General features: G+C 45.3%; 1 protein-coding gene across 4 annotated transcripts in view; it reads right to left on the reverse strand.

The window, feature by feature from the left end:
* The window catches only part of LACTB2 (lactamase beta 2), a 54,606-nt gene that overhangs the window by 25,620 nt on the left and 3,065 nt on the right, over positions 1-25,921 (reverse strand). For 2 of the 4 annotated variants that reach the window (XR_013624906.1, XM_078786433.1), the window contains exons 2-3: positions 10,077-10,215; positions 1,068-1,228 (exon numbers count right to left, since the gene is read on the reverse strand). Coding sequence is in view for 3 of the 4 variants with exons in the window: in XM_078786433.1 (XP_078642559.1) it covers positions 1,068-1,228; positions 10,077-10,198 (283 nt within the window). In the remaining variant the exon portion in view is untranslated. Of the gene's footprint in view, positions 1-1,067; positions 1,229-10,076; positions 10,220-13,444; positions 13,573-13,827; positions 14,030-25,921 lie in introns of all 4 variants that reach the window. The other 2 variants (XM_078786434.1, XM_068130247.2) reach the window with 2 other exon arrangements.

Consider the following 25,921-nt stretch of genomic DNA (forward strand, 5'->3'; position numbering starts at 1 on the left):
TATCGCAACCGAGATCGCTTGGACTTACATAGGTTTACATAATTTTGAAAGCTCTAAACGTTCCTCGCTATGCAGAATATAGATTTACTGGTATATGTATGACAATTGGAATATAATTGAAATTCAGCATCGATTGTTTTTAAGATTGATTTATTTTTTCTATATCTGTGTATTAACCGCACCCCTAACTTTAAACTTTTTTGCCGATAAAAAGTGCGGTTAATACACTAGAAAATACGGTATGTACTGTTATAACTTTCAGCAAATGAAGTCACAAAAGAAATTCACACCTTAAATTAATAAAATAAAATAATTTGAACAAGAGCAAGATTTTTGCTTTGCAATAAATGTCTGCTACTGATGTGATATTTTCTAAGTCGAAAAAGGGCATAACTGAAAAATTGACGAAATGCCCTGAAAGTCGAACTTTTTCTGTAACTTGTCATAATAAATCCATGTACCAAGTTTCAGTGAAATATATTAAAAGGTATGGGGGAAAAGTCTGAAAAACCACAGGTGGGACGGACGGACAGACAAACCGGAGAGCAAACCTATAGTGCCCTCTGGGGAAACCGGTATGGGGATAAAAAATAAGGCTCAACGAGTAAAAGGCTTAAGAAAGTAAAAAGCTCGACAAAGATTTCCTTCTTGAAGATTTGTCAATAACCCACTGCATAGATTTCCAGGTGTAAGTCTTGCTGAGTTTCCTAAGAAAAATCCTTCCCAATCAGGTGTATTCCTTCCCCTTGCCAGGTAACTTCATTGCAAGTATTGTCAAGGTAACAAATGAACAAACACAAAGATTAACTAGAAAGCATCCCAGAATGCAAAGCCTGTCCGCATCCATTTTGTACTCAAACTAAATTTGACGAAAACACCAGTTAAAGAAAATGTTAAATTTATTAATTATTCTCTCCATATTCACATAATAGGGGTTTATTGAACATTTGATGACAAAAACTCAAATGGTAAAAAAAAGTTATGGCCTGGACACACACACACACAGGCGAATGCAAAATTCTGTCTCCCGCTGTGCAGGGGACGGGCTAACGATGAGAAAAACTCACGAGAATTTGTGAATCGCCGTATATCTGCAACTCCGCCGCAGTGATCCAAATGCCAATGGGTAATGATGATTTCCTGTATAGTGCAGTTCAACTGGAGGCAGGCTTGTTTCATACAGTCCTTGTACTGCAGAACACCTTCTCCAGCATCAATCAGTATCCGCCTGTGGTAGAGCACAAGTATAGGGTGGCAGTCCATTAGGCGCCTTCAAAACGTCATACTTATCCCAATCGGATACTTACAATTGTCCAAGAAATACCAATCTTTTTCGATTTGCATTTTGGAATAATATAGTGAGAAAGAAAATATATAAATGTATTCTTTATTTATATGGTTGAAAGGATGGTGGAGCACACTTACCTTTGAACAGCCAAGTCTGGCTTTGATTATCGACCAAACTTTAAACTGTGTGATTGGTGTCGTCCTTCGGAAAGACATTAAGCCGGTCGTCCAGTTTGCTAGGACGTTAAACATCCACAGGGGTGTAGTCCAGCCGGAGCGCACCGGAGTGGCGCTCTGGCACATCAATCCATCGGGGGAGGAGCTTAGCTCCGCAACAGTTTAGAAAACAAATAATAAGAAACACCCATGTTCATGATTGGTTGAGTATTGTGCTTTGTGTGCTTTCGATGGCCAAATAATAGGGACCAAACCTTGGATATCTCGATCTGTTGGACACTTTGTCTAGCTTTGTCCAGGGAGTGATATTATAACAATACAGGTTATCGGCAACACAGACCCGGGCGAATTGCTGAATACAACAAGGTCCAGAAGCACTTCTCCCGTCTCGTGTCTTGCACGAGACGAACTTTCCAACCATTTTATATCCAAATTTCATGAATTCTCTTGTGTTTACAAAAAGTATTGTTGTGTGTCTGCCCTGTAGTGAACACCGCAGGGCGACACCGATGACCAAACGAGCTTTAACTCCAAGGCGTTCAATCCAATGATGACGGTATTCTTTACACGCGAGGAAAAGGAGGATAACGAACTTACTTGGACGGCTTCCACCCGACGTCTTCGAACCTGATGATTATTAATAATAAATCCGACACGGAATTCAAATGGCAACAAATACACAGGTTTAATGAAAATAAATGCCAGCAAACAAGAAAATGCACGATAAGACTAATATCCTAAATGGGAAGTCCCCACACAGACCCGTATACACACAATCTTTGAATCATTGGAATCTCCCGCGATGAAGCTAACTCTGAGGGCCTTTCACTCGCTCACCGCAGGCAGGTTGGTGGCCTTTCTGTCTTCTACCGACTCCTCTCCGGCCTTGCTCCCCCTGCTCTGTCTGTGCTCTGTCCCCCAAATATTCCTACAGGTCGCACAAGATCTGCCAGCAACCCTCTTCTGGTGAAACTGCCAAAATCAAGACTCTCTCCTCACCTTCACTCTTTCCTCTTTTTCCCCCACCTCTGGAACAAACTCTCTCACTCTCTACAATCCCACTCCTCCCTCCATTTCTTTAAAACAGCTGTTCACCACCATCTCTTATCTTCCCCCATCCAAAACCTTGATCTTTTCTACCCCCGTTAATTCACTCCAGATCCACTTTTTTGAAATACCGACTTCTTTCTTGGAAGTCCTAGCAGTGTCCATGTGTTTTATACCTCTCCCACCCCCCCTCCCCATGCCCCCACACCCCAAGCCCTCTCCCTCCCACAGATCTCCTGATGCCCCTGTTTTCTACTGTTGTACTTGTGTGCTTCCCTCTCTCTCCCCATCTTGTCTTCCGCTCCCTTTATCATATGTTTTATGTGTCAGTTTGTTTTTATGTGATTAATTGTTAGCTCTTACACGAGCCTCGATCTTGTATACAAAAAAGAAAGAAAAAAAGGGAAATCTAAAAGAACGAAAGTAAAAAAAATGTGCATTTGTTTCGTGGGCACTTAGCTCCGAGCTGCTCTTGAACCTTGTCAGGAGTCGTCCAGGCCCTGAGCGTGCAATCCGGACGCGGCACCGGCCCTGGCAGGAAAAAGGCCTCCGCACGCCCTCGTTCACTCAGCTGTGCTCGTCCTCCCGATCGTCCCGACTTCCAATGTCCCCAGCACAAGAGCGCTACAAAATGTTCACGTACTCGTCAATGAATTCCTCTCGCGCAGGAGCGCTATGAACTCCGACTGCTCGCCGTGAAATCCCAAAGCAGAGCGAGATATAAAATCATGACCGTTCACCGCCAAAGCCAGAAGATTCGAGGAAGTCAAGAGCAAGAAAACTCGTGAACTTCGACCGTTCGTCGAAATCCCGAAAATCAGAGCAAGCCAAATGGAAGTCCAGAGAAAGTCAAGAGGAGAAATGTCGGAGAGCGTTCTTTTATACTCAAGGCTCTGACGTAATCCGTACCTGCTCCACCAATCCAATAGTCTCACCTTAGCAGTCCTTGTTTCCATCAACCCCGGACCAATCACTCTTCTTCAGGGCATGGCCTTACGGCCATGCATGGTTGATGAGGCGATGTGACGGCTGGCAGTGCCAGCAGTAGTTGAATGTCTTGTTCCAGTTGCTTTTATTTAGTGTTATAAATGCGCAATTGCCTGGCTTTGTGTGTGTGCTGCTGGTGTCATAAGGAACAGAGGAAAAATAACAGAGGCCATTACATACAGGGGATTCATTACCCATAATCCCTAACTAATTAACATAACCCCACCCCTCGTGATGGGAACAAAGATACGCGCTTTTACGACATCCGGTCTAAACGAATTTCCTACTTATGATATATGGGTTTCTTCTTCTTCACGACAGTAGGAGCACACTACCTATGCAATTCTACCTGGACTAAGGCATTGCCTACCCCCCACAAACGTAACAGTATTTACACCCTGGAAGATGTGACAGCATGGAAAAGTTTGGATGCCTATGACTAGTTGAAGTCTGGGTGGATGAGTGATGCGACTGTTCTTTTGAATAATGGCTATCATGTTGTACGTGTAAAGGAAGGCCTGTAATACATCAATGACACGGACTCGTGTTGGCAGAGCAGATAGGCATGACGTTATATACTGTATATCAACTTCCTGCTTATCTGCTCTGACATCTCCTTCTATACCCTCGGATGTTTATCCGGCCCCGAACTTTATGTGTGTGTGTGTGTGTGTGTGTGTGTGTGTGTGTGTGTGTGTGTGTGTGTGTGTGTGTGTGTGTGTGTATCTTTGGGGACTCAAATTGTTAGTGTCATGTTAAAAATTGATGTAATGGTAGATGTTACATATTTATGTGAATGTATGTGAAGTACCATGCAGGTCTTTGCTTCCGTGTGTAGTATATTAAGTTGTTGTGTAGTTGTTGTGGTTGGAGGGTCAGGAGCCCTTCTGAAAGAGTGGCAGGAAACGGAAGTGGCCGGAAGCGGAAGTGACGGGAAAGGGAGGAAAAAGACACGAGGGAAAGGAAGGTTCCTTCTTCCTCGCCCCGCTCCGACAAAAGGTGGAAGCGACCTTGCGCTGCGTGGAAAACGCGCCGTTTCGAAACGTCTGGCGAGAGGAGTTACCTGGGCGGTAAATACCTTTTGACACGTCCAGTCACCGTGAGTTCGTGCACGAAACCAAGCGTCCGGGACAGTTTGCCCCGTCTACAAAGACGCGTACGGGTCCGCACGTTGGGCCTCGCTCGCGTCGGAAGCCGCGCTGGGTTTTGCCCCGTCTACCAAGACGCGTACGGGTCCGCACGTTGGGCCTCGCTCGCGTCGGAAGCCGCGCTGGGTTTTTGCCCATCTACAAGGACGCGTAAGGGTCGCACTTGGGGCCTCGCGCACGTTGGACGCCGCGCTGGGTTTGCCCCGTGGCTTGGCAAGGAGGTGCGCTGCAGCCGCGGCCCCAGTACGAGACTGCACGTTGGGAGCACGTCCGCCCGGGGTTCGTCCAACCGCCCGTGTGCGGAGAGGAGAGACATTGACCACGGAGGGAGTCAGGAGTGGGGCTCACGTGAGGAATGTATAAGATTAAGATGGCCATCTTAGAGTTTGTGTAGATGAGTTCACATGGTTGTAATATTGATTGCGCCTGGTTGTGTATGGTTGATTGCTCGGGGAAAATCTCCGTGGTTGTGTCTTTGAAAGTGTTTGGTATCATTACCATTGGAAATATATACTTGCACATCAGTTGTCTCCTGGGTGAAATTCCTATGGATTGCGTGGCGAATGCGCCTATATAATACTATTTGCTGGCGAGGGTCCTCTCACGGTCCGGGGGTCACCGAGACCTGGTATGCACTGAGGGGACCACGTAACAGAATTGGGGGCTCGTCCAAATTACGATTTGCGGTTTCGCAATTGGGTCTACGTCCGGGATCTAAAAGTGTATGAAATAATAAAATAATAATATTTTTGGTAATTAAAATTTATTAATTAATTATTAATTGGTAATATTTTTTTTTTTTGAGAAATTGGGTAAAATCTTGGGTGAAGGTTAACAGGTGTTAACGATAGACACCATGGCGTTTGTGGCACAGAACTTTGGGGTAACACCGAGTGAGGCACAGTTCCGAGCGTTGCTAAAGTCGGACCTCTTGAAATTGGCCAAACATTTTAACTTGGAGGTCCGAACTAATTTGAGGAAGGCAGAGTTGCAGGCCACGGTGATACAATCTATGGTGGGATTAGGAAAATGGGACGAGTTAGCCTGGGAGTGGCTACCCGAAGAACCAGAAGACGTTGAGCTCCGGAAACTGGAGTTGCAGTTACGGAGCCAGGAACGGATTAAAGAAGAAGAAAGGAAAGCAGAAAAGGAAAGAGCAGAAGAAGAAAGGAAAGCAGAAAAGGAAAGAGCAGAAGAAGAAAGGAAAGCAGAAGAGAGGAGGGAAGAGAAACAAGCAGAGGAAAGGAGAGTGGAAAGAGAACTCCAGGAAAGAAGAGAAAAGGAACAAGCAGAGGAAAGGAGAGCTGCAAGGGACCTCGAAGCAGAGGAGAGAAAAGCGGAAAGGGAATTAAAGGAACGTGACATGGAGCTTCAGCGGGAAATCAAGTTCAAGGAGCTGGAGTTAATGAGAGAACGGGGAGAGGCACCACCCTTGCTGACGGGGTCGACACCTAACCAGAAAACCTGGGATGTGGGCAGACATGTGAGGCTGGTTCCACCGTTCAGTGAAAAGGAAGTCGCGAAATTCTTCCCACACTTTGAGAAAGTGGCTCGACAATTAAACTGGCCGGAGGAGGCCTGGACCATACTCGTACAAAGTGTGCTGGTGGGGAAAGCTCAGGAAATTTATTCGGCGCTACCAATGGACCAATGTGCAGATTATGAGGTACTGAAGAAGCACATCCTCAAGGCCTATGAGTTGGTTCCGGAAGCTTACAGGCAAAAATTCAGGAATGCCAGGAAGAGGGAGAGTGAGACCCATGTGGAGTTTGCCAGAGTGAAAGAAAACATGTTTGATCGGTGGTGTGAGTCAAAAGGAGTCGGGAAAGACTTCGAGACATTGCGGGACTTGATCCTGGTGGAGGAATTCCAGCAGTGTGTCCACGAGGACATCAAAGTGTACCTGCAGGAAAAGAAGGTACCAAAGTTGTGGGACGCAGCCACCATGGCAGATGATTATGCCTTAACCCACCGAATAGGGGTCCACGAACCTAACTCCTCGCCTAGATCTCCGCAGGGGAGGTGGGGAACAGCAGGTGCGGAGAACGACCATACATGGCGGCGGCCTCGAGATGATTATGGGGACAACTATGATACCCCACCGGTTCGAAATCAGAGGGATGCGGGCCCAAGACAAACTTATAGTTCGGGGGGCCCGAGGCAGACCCCGAGTTTTTCCTCCGGGCCTACTTGCGCGTTTTGCAAAAAACCTGGACACTTGATGTCCAGTTGTTACCTCATGAAAAGGGACAACCCAGAGCGGAGTCCGACTATTACAACTCCGAATGCGATGGCTAGCGTAAGAAATCGCCATCAAGAGGGTTACCAACCATTTATTTCCGAGGGGTTTGTGTCACTGGATGGAGCCTCGACTAACCGGAGACCGGTTAGGATATTGAGAGACACAGGGGCCCATCAATCTTTAATGCTTGAAGGCATTTTGCCATGGTCCGAGGAGACGGCAACGGGGGATAGTGTTCGTTTACAGGGGATCGGGGGCGGTGTTAGTGCTCCCCTTCAGGTCATCCAGTTGGAGTCCGATTTGGTGTCAGGACCGGTCACCGTCGGTTTACAAGCCACGTTTCCTGTAGAGGGTGTATCTGTGGTTCTCGGGAATGATTTGGCCGGGGGTCAAGTTTATGGTAACCTGAGGGTTGATAAAGAGCCCAGCAGGGAAAATAACACCACACCAGCTCGGGATGGTGACAAAAGTGCCAAGTTATTTGTAGGGGGACTGAACTTCAAAACAGAGGAAGAAGTTCTGACCTCTGTCTTCAACAGATATGGGCCGCTGGTGGAAGTGCGGTTGGTAAGAGACTGGGAAACGCAACAGTCAAGAGGGTTCGGCTTTGTCACGTTTGCCAGCACAAAAGACGCCAGAGAGGCAGAGAAGAATTGGAATGGCAAGGATTTGGAGGGTCGGACCATAACAGTAGGGAAGGCATTTCGTAGGCGTCGAGAGGTCTACAGGAGAGGACAACTGGGCGGTAGTGTTGGTGGTGGCCGCAGTCAATATTATTATGGAGGCTCCCTGAGTTACGGCCGCTCCCGAAGGAAGAATGGGCAAAGTAGTGGCCGAGAAGAAGACCGGTATTCAGGGGACTACAGGGACCAGTGGTCCCACCCTAATTATTAGGGACGTTCTGAGAAGTTGAAGCACTGAAGGCGGCGGAGCCGCCGAGCCAAGATTCCTACACGAATTAACCGTGAACGCCGTTCCTAAAGGCGTCCATGTAGTGAACTTTCCTGCACGGACTAACCGTGAACTCCCCGTTCCTCAAGGCGCCCATGTAGAGAACTTTCCTGCACGGACTAACCGTGAACTCCACGTTCCTCAAGGCGCCCATGTAGAGAACTTTCCTGCACGGACTAACCGTGAACTCCGCGTTCCTAAAGGCATCCATGTAGTGAATACTCGGCTTGGCCTCCCGGAAAAGTGCTATCGAGTGGCTTAACTGGCTTTATTTTTAAGTGATAACTGTGCCCGGGGGGAACTGATAATGTGGGGGGGTTGAGTTATCTGGTTTGTTTCTCCAAATTGGCCGGCAAAGAAAGTTTTCGCTGGGTTCAAACTTTCTTTCTTGAAGGGGGGGAGTGTTACATATTTATGTGAATGTATGTGAAGTACCATGCAGGTCTTTGCTTCCGTGTGTAGTATATTAAGTTGTTGTGTAGTTGTTGTGGTTGGAGGGTCAGGAGCCCTTCTGAAAGAGTGGCAGGAAACGGAAGTGGCCGGAAGCGGAAGTGACGGGAAAGGGAGGAAAAAGACACGAGGGAAAGGAAGGTTCCTTCTTCCTCGCCCCGCTCCGACAAAAGGTGGAAGCGACCTTGCGCTGCGTGGAAAACGCGCCGTTTCGAAACGTCTGGCGAGAGGAGTTACCTGGGCGGTAAATACCTTTTGACACGTCCAGTCACCGTGAGTTCGTGCACGAAACCAAGCGTCCGGGACAGTTTGCCCCGTCTACAAAGACGCGTACGGGTCCGCACGTTGGGCCTCGCTCGCGTCGGAAGCCGCGCTGGGTTTTGCCCCGTCTACCAAGACGCGTACGGGTCCGCACGTTGGGCCTCGCTCGCGTCGGAAGCCGCGCTGGGTTTTTGCCCATCTACAAGGACGCGTAAGGGTCGCACTTGGGGCCTCGCGCACGTTGGACGCCGCGCTGGGTTTGCCCCGTGGCTTGGCAAGGAGGTGCGCTGCAGCCGCGGCCCCAGTACGAGACTGCACGTTGGGAGCACGTCCGCCCGGGGTTCGTCCAACCGCCCGTGTGCGGAGAGGAGAGACATTGACCACGGAGGGAGTCAGGAGTGGGGCTCACGTGAGGAATGTATAAGATTAAGATGGCCATCTTAGAGTTTGTGTAGATGAGTTCACATGGTTGTAATATTGATTGCGCCTGGTTGTGTATGGTTGATTGCTCGGGGAAAATCTCCGTGGTTGTGTCTTTGAAAGTGTTTGGTATCATTACCATTGGAAATATATACTTGCACATCAGTTGTCTCCTGGGTGAAATTCCTATGGATTGCGTGGCGAATGCGCCTATATAATACTATTTGCTGGCGAGGGTCCTCTCACGGTCCGGGGGTCACCGAGACCTGGTATGCACTGAGGGGACCACGTAACAGTAGATAAGATCTGGGGATGACGTCACGGCCAACACATTTTTGCAGGGCTCCGGTACCTCAAAATTTGGCACTAAACCGCTGAACATCCGACGGAGAAAAGCGGGCGAGTTCACGCCAGCACCCTGGAACAAGTTACAACTTTTCCAACGTCGAACGTCGAGGCTGGCCAGCTGGTTCGTGAAAGACTTAGGCCAAAAATTCCCCCTGGCTTTACCCCACAAGTAGGTGAGAATAGAAGTGGATATCCATTTTACTAAACAGGTTACTTTTGAGGGTTCATTTATATTACGTTGTTTATTATTCTGACTGAGTAATGACTGAAAGCATTAATTTTAAGTAACTGCATGAATTAGATGAGGTAAGCATTAAACTCTAGTCTAGGACATGGATGAGGGGCCAACCTGTTTTTTTGACGTTTGAAGGGACAAATATATAGCACGTTATCTCAAAAGATTATGGAAGGATTCCGCCAAACCTTGGTGGACATGTTGGGTGTATGACTAGGACGGAATGATTCGATTTTGGTGAAGACTTTTCAAAGCGATTCTTCATCATTGAGAAATAGGGCAAAAAAACAATACATAGCAGAATATCTCAAAAAGTTTCAAAAACATTTCAGAAAAAGTTTCAAAAACATTTCAGAAAAGGTTTTTTTTTAAAGTTTCAAAGCTCATCAGTGGGATACAAAACATGAACTGTTCAGCCTGGCGAAGGTATGCGCTCTAACAAGTGCTCTTACTAGTTATTGAAGTGTCTGTGGAATTTTTCATATTAAGGCTAATCAGGTAAGGTAACAAAATGGTGGCATACCTGTTCCCTGTTCCCACGAGGTAAGTGTTTGTGCCTTGCAGGGTCGCAGGCCCTGGGTTGCATCCCAGAACACGAAACACTCTCTCCGATAGGCATTGTAGCTTTGGCAAGTTTGTGGTCATCGTCTGGCTGCCTTACACTGTCTAAACATGACGTAAGATAAACAACATTTACAGAAAATAATGTAATTTGAAAAAAAAATACACATTCTTAAATGAGCACAGTTGTAATAAATATATATTTTTTGACAAAAACATTCTGTCACTGGTGAGTTCAATGAATTACGAGATTGTTACAGGAATCCTGGCAAAATTCCAAATTTCTGACCCAACATTCCAGGATATTGAATTAGTGGCACATTGACACCTCAGGCATGTTTCAGGCATGTTTCACCCCAGGCCTCAGGCATGACACCTCAGGCATTCTCAGACATTGACAACCAGTGGGCAAAATTTGTAATTGAATTTTTCATTCATTCATTTCGGTTTATTGAAATATTTAAACACTGGACAGGGCAGTTCGAAGACTGAAATTTGTCAAGTTTACAACAATAAAAGTATTTCATGAAACTTACAAATGTATATAAAAATAATAATAATCAAATAAAATCACATTAATAAATTTAATAAATATAAAATTACATTAATCAAAATATCAAAATAAGTAAAAGGAATAAACAAACACGCATGAGTTGTTGAGCGGAGTTGTTGCGCATAGGACTGAATAGAAGAGGTTGAATCCTGCTCCAGTATGCATTTGGTAATGACCAAGACTGCTCAGTGAACAGGTGTCATTAGACATAAAATAAATTATGTCCTATCTTTACAAATAAAAAAATAGTGATACTATTGCAACATGGACGCGACCTTCATGTGATCACATACATGCTTGGGTGTAAGCCATCAGAATTGTAGAATGACCTGATAGGCCGAACACGAACCGTTAAGCACGAGGTCTCGTTTCAACGATTGTTGCAACTTTGACCTCCCCACCCCAACAGAAATAACGAGACCCGCCACTTTATAACTGCTGGCAGTGATGACCGGGTACCAAGACATCCCACTTTGATAGAACCCCGCTTTAATACGACCCCGCCAAATCGGACACGTGACCCAGAAGGAAGCACCTCCGACTACCAGTAGTCTCAACCCCCTCCAGGGTCGATGACCCTATCAGCCCGAAACACTTGTCAGACGGCGCCCCGATGGACAAGGGATGCCACACTCCACCAGACTCCTCGTGGGGCCCGGGTCATGTCACAACACCGGTAGTCGAGTTCCACGTCCGAGTCCTACCAATGCAGCTCCCCAGCTTTTTTTTTTGTTTGTATACAAGATCGAGGCTCGTGAAAGAGCGAACATTAATCACACAGAAAGACAAACCGACACATAAAACATATAACAACGGGAGCGGTAGACAAGATGGGGAGAGAGGGGGAAGGACACAAACACACAACATTTGAGAGCAGGGACCGAGAGACATCGAGAGATCTGTGGGAGGGAGAGGGCTTTGGGGGGGGGGAGGCATGGGAAGGGGGAGGGGTGGGAGAGATATAAAACATATGGACACTGCCAGGACTTCCAGGAAAGAAGTTGGAATTTCAAACAAGGTGGATCTGGGGTGAATTAGCGGGGGTAGAAAAGATCAAGGTTTTGGATGGGGGAAGATAAGAGATGGTGGTGAACAGTTGTTTTAAAGACCTGGAGGGAGGAGTGGGATTGAAGAGAGTGGGGGAGTTTGTTCCAGAGGCGGGAGAAAAGAGGAATGAAGGGGTGAAGATGAGCAGAGTCTTGATTTTGGCAGTTTAACCATCAGAGGGTTGCTGGCAGATCTTGTGCGACCTGTGGGAATATTTGGGGGACAGAGCCCAATCTGCTGGCACAACCCAATATTTCACAAGAGGCCGACCCCCTTAACCTCCCCTGGTCCGAATCCTGCAGCCCGGGGAGCAACTCCCACCAAGGCTGCTCCAAAACAATTTGCCATTTTAATTTATCCCATATAAACCGCATCTTGACCTTTATCAGAATTTAAGCAGCCCGTTCTTGTCATATACCCAACTTATCCACCAAGCTTCGTCATCATCCATCCAAAGCTACTTGAGATATTATGCTATATAACATTTTTGGGCCAATCTCTCAATGGTGAAGAATAGCTTAAAAATTCAAATTTTCTCGAATTCTGATCCAGATCTTCACCAAAATCGAATCAATTTTTTCTTGTTATATACCAAACCTGTCCACCAAGTTTTGTCCAAACCCATCCACAACATTTGGAGATCTCCTGCTCACAGACAAAGACACGGACAAATAGACAGACAGACAAGGGTGAAAACATAACCTCTGTCCGCATTCGGTGGTGGAGGTAATGAAAGAAAAATACAAAACAAAATATCAACAGATATACACTGAAAAGTGGGCGAATGATAAAAGAGCAGGAAGGTAAAAAAAAAAAAAGAGTTAGGCAGATTGGGCATAGGCAAAGAAGGCTCATTGGAATGGATAAGAAGAGGTCAGCTCAACTGGGAAGGAGAACGAATCATTATAAATACCCAAGACTGAGGAAACTATACCAATGGCTCAAATAAAATGGCGGGACTAGGTAAAGCAGAGAGGTGTAGGTACTGCAAGGTAGAAAGAGAGAGCACGAGTAACATCCTATTGGGATGTAAAAAACTCATGTCAGACCAGCTGTACACACAAAGGTACAATAAAGTATGTGGAGTAATCCACTGGCATATCTGCGAAAAACTCAATATCCCAGTTCAAGAACACGCATGGAAACATGAACAAAAAAAACAATCATTTGAAAAGGAGGAAGTAACGCTCACTGTACGACCTGATTATGCCATCACGTGTGAACATAGAAAATAAACCAATTGCAATCGGATATCGTACTTAGGTACAAAAAAGTACTGAGTTACTTCAAAACAGTTGTTCACGACATATCAAATCATCCCCCATCCAAAACCATGATCTTTTCTACACCCGTTATCTCACCACACTCACTCCTCTATTCACATGTACGCTCAGGACGAGATTCCATACAATTTGCCCTCCACTCAAAATTTTGCTTCTGTATCCATCTTGTCCAACCCCTTACATTCTCTCATCGTTGCCTGCATTCCTTGTTTGTCCGTCTCCGTTTACGTTCTCACCATGCTGTTGGCATTTCCCATTCTCCTCCTGCTATTCCATTTGTTATGTTGCATCCTGATCCATTGTATGTCTTGGCTCTTCCACGAGCCTTGACTACGTCGACAAAAAAAGAAAAAAACGGAAAAAAAAGGAAAGACAGCATTGCTAATTGAGGCGTCAGTACCCAGTGATTGTGGCATAAACACACAAATCAAGAAAATGACCAAATACCAGGATCTTGAGAATTAAGTCAAAGATTCTCGAAGCTGAAGATCGCCGAAATTGTACCAGTGATGACTGGAGCACAGGAACTAGAGTGAAGTCGATTGCGCGTCATAGCAAATCCCCAGGCCTCCCACCTAAAGCAAGGTTGAAAGATGGCAAAAAGTTCCACAAGGAATGACCCAATATCAAATTTTGAGTTTAAAATGTTTTCCTCGTTTTGACCCTGTGACCCTTGTGACCCTAAGTCCCCAACCCCTGAGCCGGAACAGTGGGTCAAATCCAAAAAATGTTTGTACATTTCATGCTTCCCCCAAAGTTAATTGCATAAGCAAAGTTTCATTTTAAAATGTTTAAAAACGTGTCCGTAATTTCATCTTTCTGTATTTGACCTTTTGCCTGGTGTTGGCTTAGCGGTTAGGGTGCCGGCTTGGGATCCTGGGATCCTTGGTTCGAATCCCGGTCGATCGCTGAATTAACGCCAGGGGGGTTGACTCAGCCTGTCATCCGTCTGAGGTCGGCAAATTGAGTACCAGCTTGCTCAGATGAATGATCCTGGTGTGTACCCCGGTTTAGAATAGGTACACCGTATCCCTGCGCATCGCAAGAGCGTGACCAAGGGTTGGCGTCAGGAAGGGCATCCGGCCATAAAAACATTGCCTCAAATAGGGAACCATGATTGTCATGGGGCCCGCAAGGCTAACCCCCGCTCTAGCGGGGGAAAATGGCTTTAAAACGATCACATTCATTATTCATTTCATTATTGTATTTAACCTTTTGAACCTGGCCCAGGTGACAGGGCCAAAAATGATACAGCTCTTGCACTTTCGAGCCATGTCGTGATCATGACTACCAAGTTTGGTGAATTTATGCACAGCAGTTTAGGAGGACAGAGCGTGACGGATGGACAGACGGCCGGGGCCAATTTTTCAAAAAGCGTGGGGATAATGACATCATGAAAATGGCCGTCATCCTGTGTCTTGTTATTCTATTTGGTACTGAGATCATCAGATCAGTATACTTTGACAAGTACTGTATTACAAGAATTATAGGAGGTCAATACAGGACAACCAAATAAGATTGAAACCTGGGATCCCAGAATAACAGGCTAAGTACTCAGATGGGTATATGACGTCATCATCATGATCATCGATTACGAGGAAAGGTTTAATGCTCTGTCGATCCTCGGTGGTCTTTTCTTTGGTGTGCAATATGTTCACTACTTAGGTACAAATGAGATGGGTCATCCTAGTTTACATCTTTCTCCCACTACAGTGCTTGTCCGTTGTTTTGATGGAATCTACTGTAGTTGCTTCAATGACCACCTGATCAGGTATGTAGGCTGTTCCAGTTCGATACTACCCGGTAACTGAACAACTTGTTCGGTAAGTCCAGGGGGTATCTGTCCTTGAATAATTCCACGGAATGTCCCCTTGGTGACCTGCACTCCGCAACCACGAATAAGTGATCTGGGTCCAGTTTTATGAGTCCATTCAGGATCTTGTGCATTGTGACGTCATCCCTCTCCTCCTTCTCCTGGAAAATGAGAGCAAGTCGTTTCCCTCCTTTGCACTTTCTCAACGTTCTCCCCATCTGTCTTCCAATTAAGATGCCATACACTGTTCCCATGTTCTAAGTAGTAAGTGGGGGTTCTTATCAATGTTTTGAACACGAGGTAGCGTTCATATATCCCGTCTGTAAAACAAAAAAAGGTTGCTTCATGATCCTGAGAAGCCGATAAAGCACACATAGAGAGCTCGGTAGATAAGTATATATATATATATACATATATATACATATACATATACAGTATATACATATACATATATATACATATACATATATATATATATATACATATATATACATATACATATGTCAAGTAGTAGATTTGTTATTGCCTAAAGTTCAGTTATAGACGTTGGTTGCTAATGTGTTATGATTTAAATGTTGTTTAAAAATGCTATTTTCATAAAGTTAATAAAGGGTTTTTGCTTCGTTTTAGTTTTGGATGAGGAAAGGCTCGCTGAGGTCATGCTGGACAAATTGTATACGTGTGCTTTTTCGAGGCTAGATAACATAAACCTGTTGTTTTTACCATATATATTTTGTATTAATCACAGCGACGCCTGACTCTGTATAAACATGCTTTGAATTACTCATGTGAACCCATATATTTGCTCTGGGCTTATCTGGCCAAGCATGCACTCTTTGTGAGTTACATTTCTGTTTTCTCGGAGCCCAGAGAAACATTTGGTCCGAATGATAAGGAAGGGCTGACTCCCCCGAATGATAACGGTGGGAGGGACTCTCGCCAGTCGCTTTGTTCTCTCGGAGATTTTCTGATAATCGTATTCATATATAAGTGAATGAGAATCAATGTGTTTCCAGGAAGGCTTGACGTGGCATGAGACTGGCTCTTGCTGTAGATGTCTTGGCTTCTTCCGGATCTGTATAAGTTGGTTTTTAAATAAAGCTGCGTCATTTTTCAGGCTATTTGTGGACTTCTTTTCCAAACGAAGAGCTGCTTCTTCACAGATGGTACCAGGAGTGGGGTCAGCACCGGACGACGGGAAACGGAGCCCGAGGGACAGGAGGAAGGCTGCCTGAGGCGCGCCGGCACGCGGATTTGATTAAAGGTGGGAGTTGTTTTATATCAGAGGGCTATTATTCCAAATTCGTACCTTCCTCCCTCAAGCGGGTTCAGTCTCCTTGTCTTCCGCGATGCCTGCACTCGAACAGAAATTGTAAGTAAAGGCTCATTTTAGGCCTCAGAATGACGTAGCTTTGTTAAAGCCAGGATAAACAAGTAAGGACTTAACAGTAAGCTTAAAGTTACAGTTAGCACCAGGAGGGGAAAATGAGGTCGGACAGCCATATAGGCTGAAGCCAGGTGGCCAAGATTTTTCCAGGAAGGAACAGCCCAGAGACAAGATGGGGTATGCCATTGCATGCCAGGGAACGAAGGGCTGTGGCTAACTTAGATAGAAGGCCATAGGAACATAGAGGGCCATAGGAACATGGCCAGTAAAAGGATTTGCGCAGGATATCGGTGAAGATAACGTTCGGTACAAGGGAAGGGGGAAAGTGAGGTCGGACAGCCGTAAAGGTTGAGCCAGGCCGAGAACTTTCCAGGAAGGATCAGCCCAGAGCAATAAGATGGGAAGCAAGCTAATGCAAGAAGGGGAACCCCTTAAGGGAACCCCGGCATCTTTCATGTTTAAGAGGCATCATTTTGCCGCGGTAAGACCATTAAAGGACTGGGCTGGGTTAACTAAAGATTTAAATAATCCCTGGCCAGAGGACAAGTAAGTAAGCAGTTAAACAAGTAAATCAGCGGTTGATGCCGCTGGACCAGATGCCAGACCAAGACCCCCCCACCCCCCCAAGACCTGAGCTCAGTCCCGGGGCTCTAGGCAACACCCCAACACCCCCCGCCCTGCCTTCCCTTTTTTCACCTCAACCCACCCCCGTCCAACCCGTCCCAAAAATCCTTTTCCTTGAATGAGAGACGTAACATGAATGAGCAAAGATTGTTTGGGAGTGGCTGGAGAAAGGCATGATTTGAGTCGATCTGAGTTTCGCGCGAAGTCTGGGAGACTTCTATGAGTATATGAATGAGGAATGAATGTATATTGGGATGTTAATTGACGTGTGTATCTGGCCAATGTATCTGTCTGTATGACATATGCAAAGCAGAGGGTTTCGGTGTGAAGCTTTGTAAGTGGTCTGCTCGACATGGGGGAAATTCAGGCCGGGAATGTCCATTTTAGCGTCTATCCGAGAGAACAGGCGAGGTCCTGAACTGAGTCCGGATTTTCATCTGTTTGGGAGTTGTTTGGGAAGCGGATTGATATAAATCGGGTCAGGAAAGCACTCGGAGTGCCCTTGTCGACCTACTGTTGATATGAAGCGGTTTCTTGGAGATGGTTGCAGGATGGGCTGTTTTTTTTCTTTCGAGCGGCAGTCGGACGGAGATTTTGAATTTGTTGAACTAAATTCAGAATTCGAATCAATATGTGTGTTTTACTTGAATTGAAGAGTTCATTCAATGGCAGATATTGTGGATTGTATGTGTGGGATATATTCCTGAGGCAGCTCACCTTTAGGATGATGATGTCACATAGTGCATTTTGGGTCAGAGAGGTGGAGCGTCGGAGATCCTGTTTTTTGCGATGTTTACGAGCTAGGGATGAGTTCTGACAGCTCAATGTTCTGACAGCTCACTACATGCCAGGTCGTAGATTTGTTATGACAGCTTTTCGCACTTTGTTATGACAGCCGACTGCATGTCCCAACGTGAGGTAAACCCCGCCGTGAACGCGAATAGAGCGGCGTGCAGGGAGTGTTGGGATTCGTGTGGAGGCACGAGGGTGCGCGCCAAGACGGGGGGCGGCGTGGCGTCGTCGCGTTGAGATGGTTGTGCCAGGTCGATCGGCGATCTCTGAATTTAAATCGGATTTTTGTCATGTGTGTTGTGAAATTAAACGTCTATCCGAGAATCCTGGCAATGTTCGTTTAATTAAAGTGTGGTACAAACCTGTGTTTCCGCCGTGCGGCTCCGTGGAAGTTTGGGTAGAGGGATATTGTGCGTTCGGGCAGGAGCCGAGCGAGCCGCGAGTCACGGGTGTGCTGTATGAGATTTGCTCAGAGTGCCGGCGATAACTCGCCCACTCTCAGAGGAGGATGTGTGCCCAAATGCATTGTGGGTCATTTCGACTTTGCTGGATGTCGGACGTTCATGTCAGACGAGCCATGTCGGAATAGTGGCCGGCTGCGACATATATGCCAGGCAATGTCACAGGACGAATACGTTATTTGAGATGGATTTGAGTCACGTTAAATGGAGGACATTTGGGAGGATGAAGAGATGCAAGTAACGTGGATTAAATTGTGGTATCACGAGTTGGGTGCCAGAGATATTGTGGTTATTATAACTCACTGATTATAGGGGGCGCCGGGCGCACCAAGTACAGATCGGGTTGCATGATGGAGCACGCATGCATGGATTTTGGCTTTGCGAGGCTCCGGATAGAAATTGGCATTTCGATGCTGTGGATTATATTGTGCCTGCCCGGAAAGGTGATGTCCTGTGCTGGGGCTGGCGACATGCCTCTGTTATTTGTCTGTCTGTCGGTCTGATTGTAAGTCTTTGGTACTGGGAGGGCTAATTGAGTGCTCAGGCGTCATTGTTCCATGGAGGCAGGAGCTGTGAGTCACAAAATGTAAACGGGAACTTTGTGTAACTTTGCACCGGATCCACAAACAGAGAGATGGACAGGACAACAATGGAGTTTATATGGACGGGTTTGGGGCAGGTTCAATCTGACGATTACAGAGTGCTTTGTTCCGTTCACGAAACATGTAAAATTCATGGAGTTGAAGTGGTTTGCAAGAAGGTAGCAGAGTCAGTACTGGGATGCAACTTCGTCCAGGGGTTTTGGTCCAGCCTGCAAGGAGTCCAGGGGCTTGTTTCAGGGCTGGGTCGCCAAAAATGGGATGCTGTGCCCATCTGGATGTAAAATTATCCATCAAGGACGGGGAATGATGTGCAGTGTGATTGATTGGAGGTAATAAGGATTTGTGTTGATTTCCTGATTTGAGTTCATCTGGAAACAAAGACAGATGGGATTAATGTGTATATCAGGAACAATTTGGAAAAGAAATATGGATATATGACATTACTAAAATATAACCAAGCAATTGAGAGTTCTTGGGTTAATGGGATATAAATAAATGCATCTACAAGTTGATGGTTTATAAAAATTTAGTTCTGGATGATACTTAAACGATGAACAATGTTGGCAATATACAAAGAATGTGACTTGTTTTTTGGGGGGAAAACATGTGGTTTAAAATTGGTTGGCTAAGTTTTAAAGATGGAGATGTTTCGCAGAACTCTTATGATTATTTATATGAGTGGTGGACTATTCCATGGCGAAGCATTTTCCAGTTTATTGAAAGTTGGATTTTGTAAAATAATGGTTTAATATAACCACAGTAGAAAATAATATACAGATTTGGGACATTTTGTAAACTTTCAAATAATGAGAAGATTCATAAAAATTCATTTTATTTATTTCATGGAAAATATTTGGGTTGCAAGTGGAGAAGCATGGTATGGTATAAAAATAAAGAGGGAGTATCCAGGAAAAAGATGTTCAAGTGAACTTTGTGCTGTGAAAAGAATGTCGAGTTAATGGAAGTGTTTTGTTCGATTAATTTTGTTCAATTTGTGTTCAAATGACCATCGATGTTGGGGGCAAAGTTATGGGTGAATTTGGTGAGTGGTTGTGGGCAAACGAAGATTAATTTAGATTTATCATAGTTAAGTTCGAGGAAGTTGATTTGAAGCCAGAATTTCATTTGGATGCCAGAAAGGAGAAAGGAGATGCTGAAAGCCAGAAAGGAGATGCTGTTGTCTACTCTGAATGACAGGTGGCGGTATCCAGGGCGCTGAGGAGTTTGTTCACGTTGTAAAGTTTGTTTATTTAGTTTGTTTATTGTAGAGAAGAGTGCTTTTGGGATTCCGGAGCCAGAGTGGATAATTTGAGGGTAGTAGGTGGAGTAGAGGACATCTTTGCAGTGCTGTAGGTGGTCCTTGTGGGCTTGGGAGTGAACTGATTTGGGTTTAATAGGCACAAGCTGGTCTAAACAGGGTGAGGAGGATGGCGTGATTGATGATGTCAAAGGAGGCGTTGAGGTGAGGAGGATGAAAATGTTGAGGTTGCCGGCATCAGAGGAGAGAAAAGGTCGCTGGTGATTTTGAGGAGAGCAGTTTCAGTACTGTGGCTGGAGCAGAATCCGGATTGGGATGTTTCATACAGGTTATTGGCAGAGTGGTGATGTTTGAGTTGAGTGGCCACAGCACGTTCCAAAACTTTTGACAGAAAGGGTAGATTGGAGATGGGTCTGAAGTTATTTAGGGTGTCAGGGTTTAGTCCAGGGTTTTTCCAGAATGGGGGTGAAGTTTCACGAGTTTTTGGGGAAATCGGTATGTGAAGCTGGATTAAGTTGGAACTGCTTGATGAGCCATGGAGATGGATTGGGTTTTGTTGTTGGTTGTCTGGGAGTTCGGTTGTTGCATTGCCAAAGGTTTCTGTGTGGTGGACACACTCGTTGGCTGTTGTCTTGTGTGACGTGGAGGGAGATGTATGTGGCTGCGTGTGGCTGCCTGGAGTCGGGAAGACGGCTACAGTGGTTGATATTGGTTGTGGATCGTCCGGGGTGCTTCGATTTGCATAGGGGGTGAAGATTGGGATATTACATTATTTTAAGTAAGTATTGGTATGAGTAATTACATAAGTAATTATGAGTTATTATGAGTATTAGTTATGAGTAAGTGATTATTTTAGTAAAGTTACATGTTTCGCTGTGTTGTGGATCTGCGGACAAGCTAGTTTGATGGGTACCCTGGGGTCTTCGGCGTGTCTATGTGTTTGGCTATCTGTTACACCGGACTCTTGAATGGGTTTTCATGAGACGAATTTCAGACATAACAGTGAGAATCTATTTTGAGCGAATCACAGTGGGTGAGGAAAACATTGTGTGTGACCAGACACCAGAACTGACCAGAATTGAAATTGGAAGTAGACCAGGTTATTTCTATTATTTGTTTATTCGTGAAAATAAATAAATAATAGGGGGAGGTTAATGGAGGTTAATGGTGGTTTGTTTGTGTTAATGGAGGTTAATGGTGGTTTGTTTGTGTTAATGGAGGTTAACGGTGGTTTGTTTGTGTTAATTCTAGTTGAAACTCTAGCTGAAGTAATTTTCGTTTATTTTTATTATTTTATTGATTTTTTGATTTGATTTGAGATTTGAGATGATTGATTTTTATTAATTTTATAATTTTATTTTTATTGATGTTGGAAACAGGTAATGGGATGCTGAGAGAAGGATTGAATTTAATTTGAATTGGACTGGATTAAATGGGATTGAATTTAAAAATTGAATATTGGATAAAATTGGATCCACTTGAAAAAAAGTGGATTAGGAAATTGGAGAAAAGGTGTTCTATGAAACTATGAATTGAATGAATTGAATCTATGAATTGGAGACCTGTAGACCAGGCGCTCCCAGGAGACTTGTGGACCAGGTGTTCCACCAGAGGAAAAAGACCAGGTGTTCGTGGAGCACTTCACCTGCAAGAACGCCTTGGAACCAAGGTGGAAGGGACCAGTCCAGGTGTTGCTGACTACACCAACGGCAGTCTTTTGCGAGGGCAAGACTTCGTGGATCCACGCCACGCACTGTAAGTTGGCCATACAAGCACCAGACACTACACCACAGCAACCACAGTAAGGATGGGCCTAATCATAGGTACAATACTATTGATAGCGACAGCAGCTAGGGGAAACTCCGATTCCAATAGATGCGAAAACGAAACCCGACACCTCACCGTAACATGGGGACAAAGAGTATCACTACCATGTTTCGAACAGAAAGCCCTGCACACAAATTGGGTGAACATAAATTGGCTAGCACTGTCGGCAGGGCCTGGACGCGTTGGCATGGTACTACAAAAGCAACGAGAGTTCCGGGAAGACGGGCAAGCTAGCATTAAGACCTTGGCCCAACCAGGATACCAATGGGGAACCCCTGATTTTAAGCTACAAACACGCACGCGCCTAGAGAAAGGCATGACTATGCAGGTCCGGTGCAGCGTCTGGACCCCTGGCGCGGCCGGTGGCGAAAAGAACTACATACCATGCATCGAATACATACTCACGCCGCAACCCCAGGATAAGGCCCCAAAGAGGGGGGAAAACACATATTGGAAAGTGGCCAGGGAGGTGGCAACAATTCAAAATAGGACACACTGCTGGTCGTGCATGCGCTTTCCCCAAGCAGGCACCACAGGAATACACATGATAGTGCTACCCTCGTCCCTCAATGACCTCTGCTCACAACCTATCGATTCCCCATGTTTAGTCACCACGCTGGAAAGAGAAGGGGTTGACAACGGCAAGAGTTGCAATCGACAATTTAATTATCGCCCGTCAATGATTGCCCATGTGGCCGAGAGGCCTGCCCCCGTCTGGGTCAAACCACAGAAAGGGAGGGTCTGCCTCCAGGGTTCCGGCCACTTGCGTATGGGAGAATCAGAATGCGCCTACACTCTCCCCGGGAAGCTGGGACAAGGGAGCTCGGGGATTACATTACGAATAGTACTGCAAGATAAACGCAACCACAACATAACGGCTATAACATTCTCTAGGGGGGTTAGTAGGATTAATGGGGTGGTAAAGGGACTCCAGTGCTTATCCACCCACCTGGTCCCACCCCATGGGACAATGTTTATATGCGGCGACAAGGCTTACCCCTATTTACCAAATAATTGGGGGGGCACATGTTATCTGGGTTCAGTCCTTCCTGACGTTGAGATACTGGATGAGCTAGACCCAAAGTCCTTGGACAGGCGTTATAAGAGGTCAGTCATGAACGAAGATGGAACCACTAAACTACACGGGAGTCTATGGGAAAAGGTGTTTGGTTTCTTCTTCCCAGGAGCGGGCACAGTCATGGATAGTTTCCGGATAGATAAATTGGCTTTGGCCCTAGAAAAGGTGGCAAACGACACCGCTACGGCTCATGACATACTATTGGATCGATCGGATCGCGCGCGAAAATTCTTATACATTTAGCTGGCTCACTGACTGGTTCCAGGGATGGACGGGCACCATAGTGAAGTGGTTATTGACCGCACTGGCTGTGATAATCGGGGTAGTAATTTGGGGGGCACTAATGAAATCTCTAGTCCTCCTCTGTATAAGAAAGTATTTTACAGGATGGAAAGTGAAGAAGCCGCCGACAACGACTATGGCTCTGACCACAGAGGCCGTCGACCTGAACGGGTCCTTCAACAAGGCAGTTGCGACCGGCGCTCCAGAAAATTGCATTGAATTTTGTAATGACTGTGATACTTGTGCGGATCCCATGTGGGAACTGGCTGCTGCCTGTAACGGTGTATGTGATGACTGTGATACTTGTGCTATAAACCCCTTGCGTGTACTGGCTAACGCTGCTTATGTATTACAAGCTGACAGCTGCACGCCCCCTTTCAACCCAACTATGGATCTGATTGCGACGCTGGGTCTGGCGGTCGAGGGACCCGACGTGGATATCCTAGACCCGTAAGCCGACCAGGCGCCCAAGGGAGACTTTGACATAAAGGAAGTTCCTCTCTTTGCTTCATATGTATTAAGTTCAAATGCTTCAAGTGAATCGGATTTTTACGCTCTGTACCCTGACCAGGAAATTGAGACACAAGATACTGACAATACTATGTATTCCCCAGAACAGCAGCACGTGAGGGACCTCATGGGCATGATCGTTGATTAACTTCGAAGATCTGCAAGGACTGAGTCTGCAAAGGGTGGGGGGAGCAAGTTCCGCAGGGGAGGTGACGGGCCCTCTGGCGGAGCAGAACCTCATCTGGACCAGACACCTTCGTTGTGGATCCGAAACGTTAATGGACTTTCATGTTCTGAGCCCTCAGGCTCCGAGCACGCACCACACGACACGTTCGCCAAATGCACGGGCGAGGCGCTTTGGGCGCACGATATGCCCTTGGGAGATACCCGCATTACACAATTATTTTTCAATAAAGCCCGATGTGGCACGTTGTCTCTTAAGATACTTTGTCTCGACGAGACAAGAGGAAGGAATGTCAAGTAGTAGATTTGTTATTGCCTAAAGTTCAGTTATAGACGTTGGTTGCTAATGTGTTATGATTTAAATGTTGTTTAAAAATGCTATTTTCATAAAGTTAATAAAGGGTTTTTGCTTCGTTTTAGTTTTGGATGAGGAAAGGCTCGCTGAGGTCATGCTGGACAAATTGTATACGTGTGCTTTTTCGAGGCTAGATAACATAAACCTGTTGTTTTTACCATATATATTTTGTATTAATCACAGCGACGCCTGACTCTGTATAAACATGCTTTGAATTACTCATGTGAACCCATATATTTGCTCTGGGCTTATCTGGCCAAGCATGCACTCTTTGTGAGTTACATTTCTGTTTTCTCGGAGCCCAGAGAAACATTTGGTCCGAATGATAAGGAAGGGCTGACTCCCCCGAATGATAACGGTGGGAGGGACTCTCGCCAGTCGCTTTGTTCTCTCGGAGATTTTCTGATAATCGTATTCATATATAAGTGAATGAGAATCAATGTGTTTTCAGGAAGGCTTGACGTGGCATGAGACTGGCTCTTGCTGTAGATGTCTTGGCTTCTTCCGGATCTGTATAAGTTGGTTTTTAAATAAAGCTGCGTCATTTTTCAGGCTATTTGTGGACTTCTTTTCCAAACGAAGAGCTGCTTCTTCACACATATACAGTATATACATATATATACATATATTAATATATACCCTATATATATATATACTGTATATACCAGCTTGGATCGGCTTGCTGCGCTCGCCTCACCACGTATCATTACGGAGGAACGGGCTTGTTTTACCTGAGGATAATGACTGTACCTGAGTTGCTGTGTTGTTATGATTTACACCAATCATAATACAAATAATTATTTTGCACAAATTTATTTGTAGTGTTTGTTTATACATTTTTATAAACAATTTAGGTTGAAGATTTACGTTGAAAAAATATATATATATATTCAAAAAGGAACCCTCAGCACATACACACGGGAGAGGTAGGTACAGACTGAAAGTTTGGTACGATTTCACAAAAGTTTGAGGGAGTTGTTCAGTGACAAGACAAGACAGCACAGGTATATACAGACTTGGCATTTAATATGGAATATTTTTTTGTGGGGGTGAACTTACTTTTCAAGATGACTTAGAACCAAAAGTTCATTGGAATTATGTTGAAATTATTCTAGATTTTGTTAATGTGACCTTTAAAAGAAACAAAAACCACATTTGACATTTCGAAGCAAATAAATTGATCCTTGAAAGTGATGTAAACTGATATCGAACTCAATTCACGGACAGTACCGTGTTAAACTTCTGTACGTTTTCCAGAAGTATCTCTTTATTTTGCACATTAGCCAAAAAATTTTTAAACAAAAACAAAAGTTAAATTACGACTGGGATTACGGACAGTAAAATTACAGTTCAGTACTTCGTGTAACCCCCACGAGCATTCAGGAGAGCACGTACACGTTGAGGCATGCTGTTTACGAGATTTGCCAAGGTTTGGACAGGAATCGCTTGCCATGCAGTGACAATAGTCTGCTGCAATTCACGCACAGAGGTCGGCTGCTGGTCCAAGTGGTCGATTTGACGCGTTAATTCTGCCCACAAGTTCTCTATCGGATTTATATCTGGGGACATGGCAGGCCACTCCATATGCTCTACACCACGGTCAGCAAGAAAGTGTTGGATCATGCGAGCACGATGAGGCCGTGCATTGTCATCTTGGAAGACAAAGTTTCCTCGAAAGGCTGCACGAGCAAATGGAAGCAATGCTTCTTCCAGAATGGCCCTGAGCTTGAACTGGATCAGGTTTCCATTCAG

This window comes from Myxine glutinosa, chromosome 11 (genome assembly GCF_964187855.1).
Source record: "Myxine glutinosa chromosome 11, kmMyxGlut1.1, whole genome shotgun sequence".
NCBI lineage: Eukaryota > Metazoa > Chordata > Myxini > Myxiniformes > Myxinidae > Myxine > Myxine glutinosa.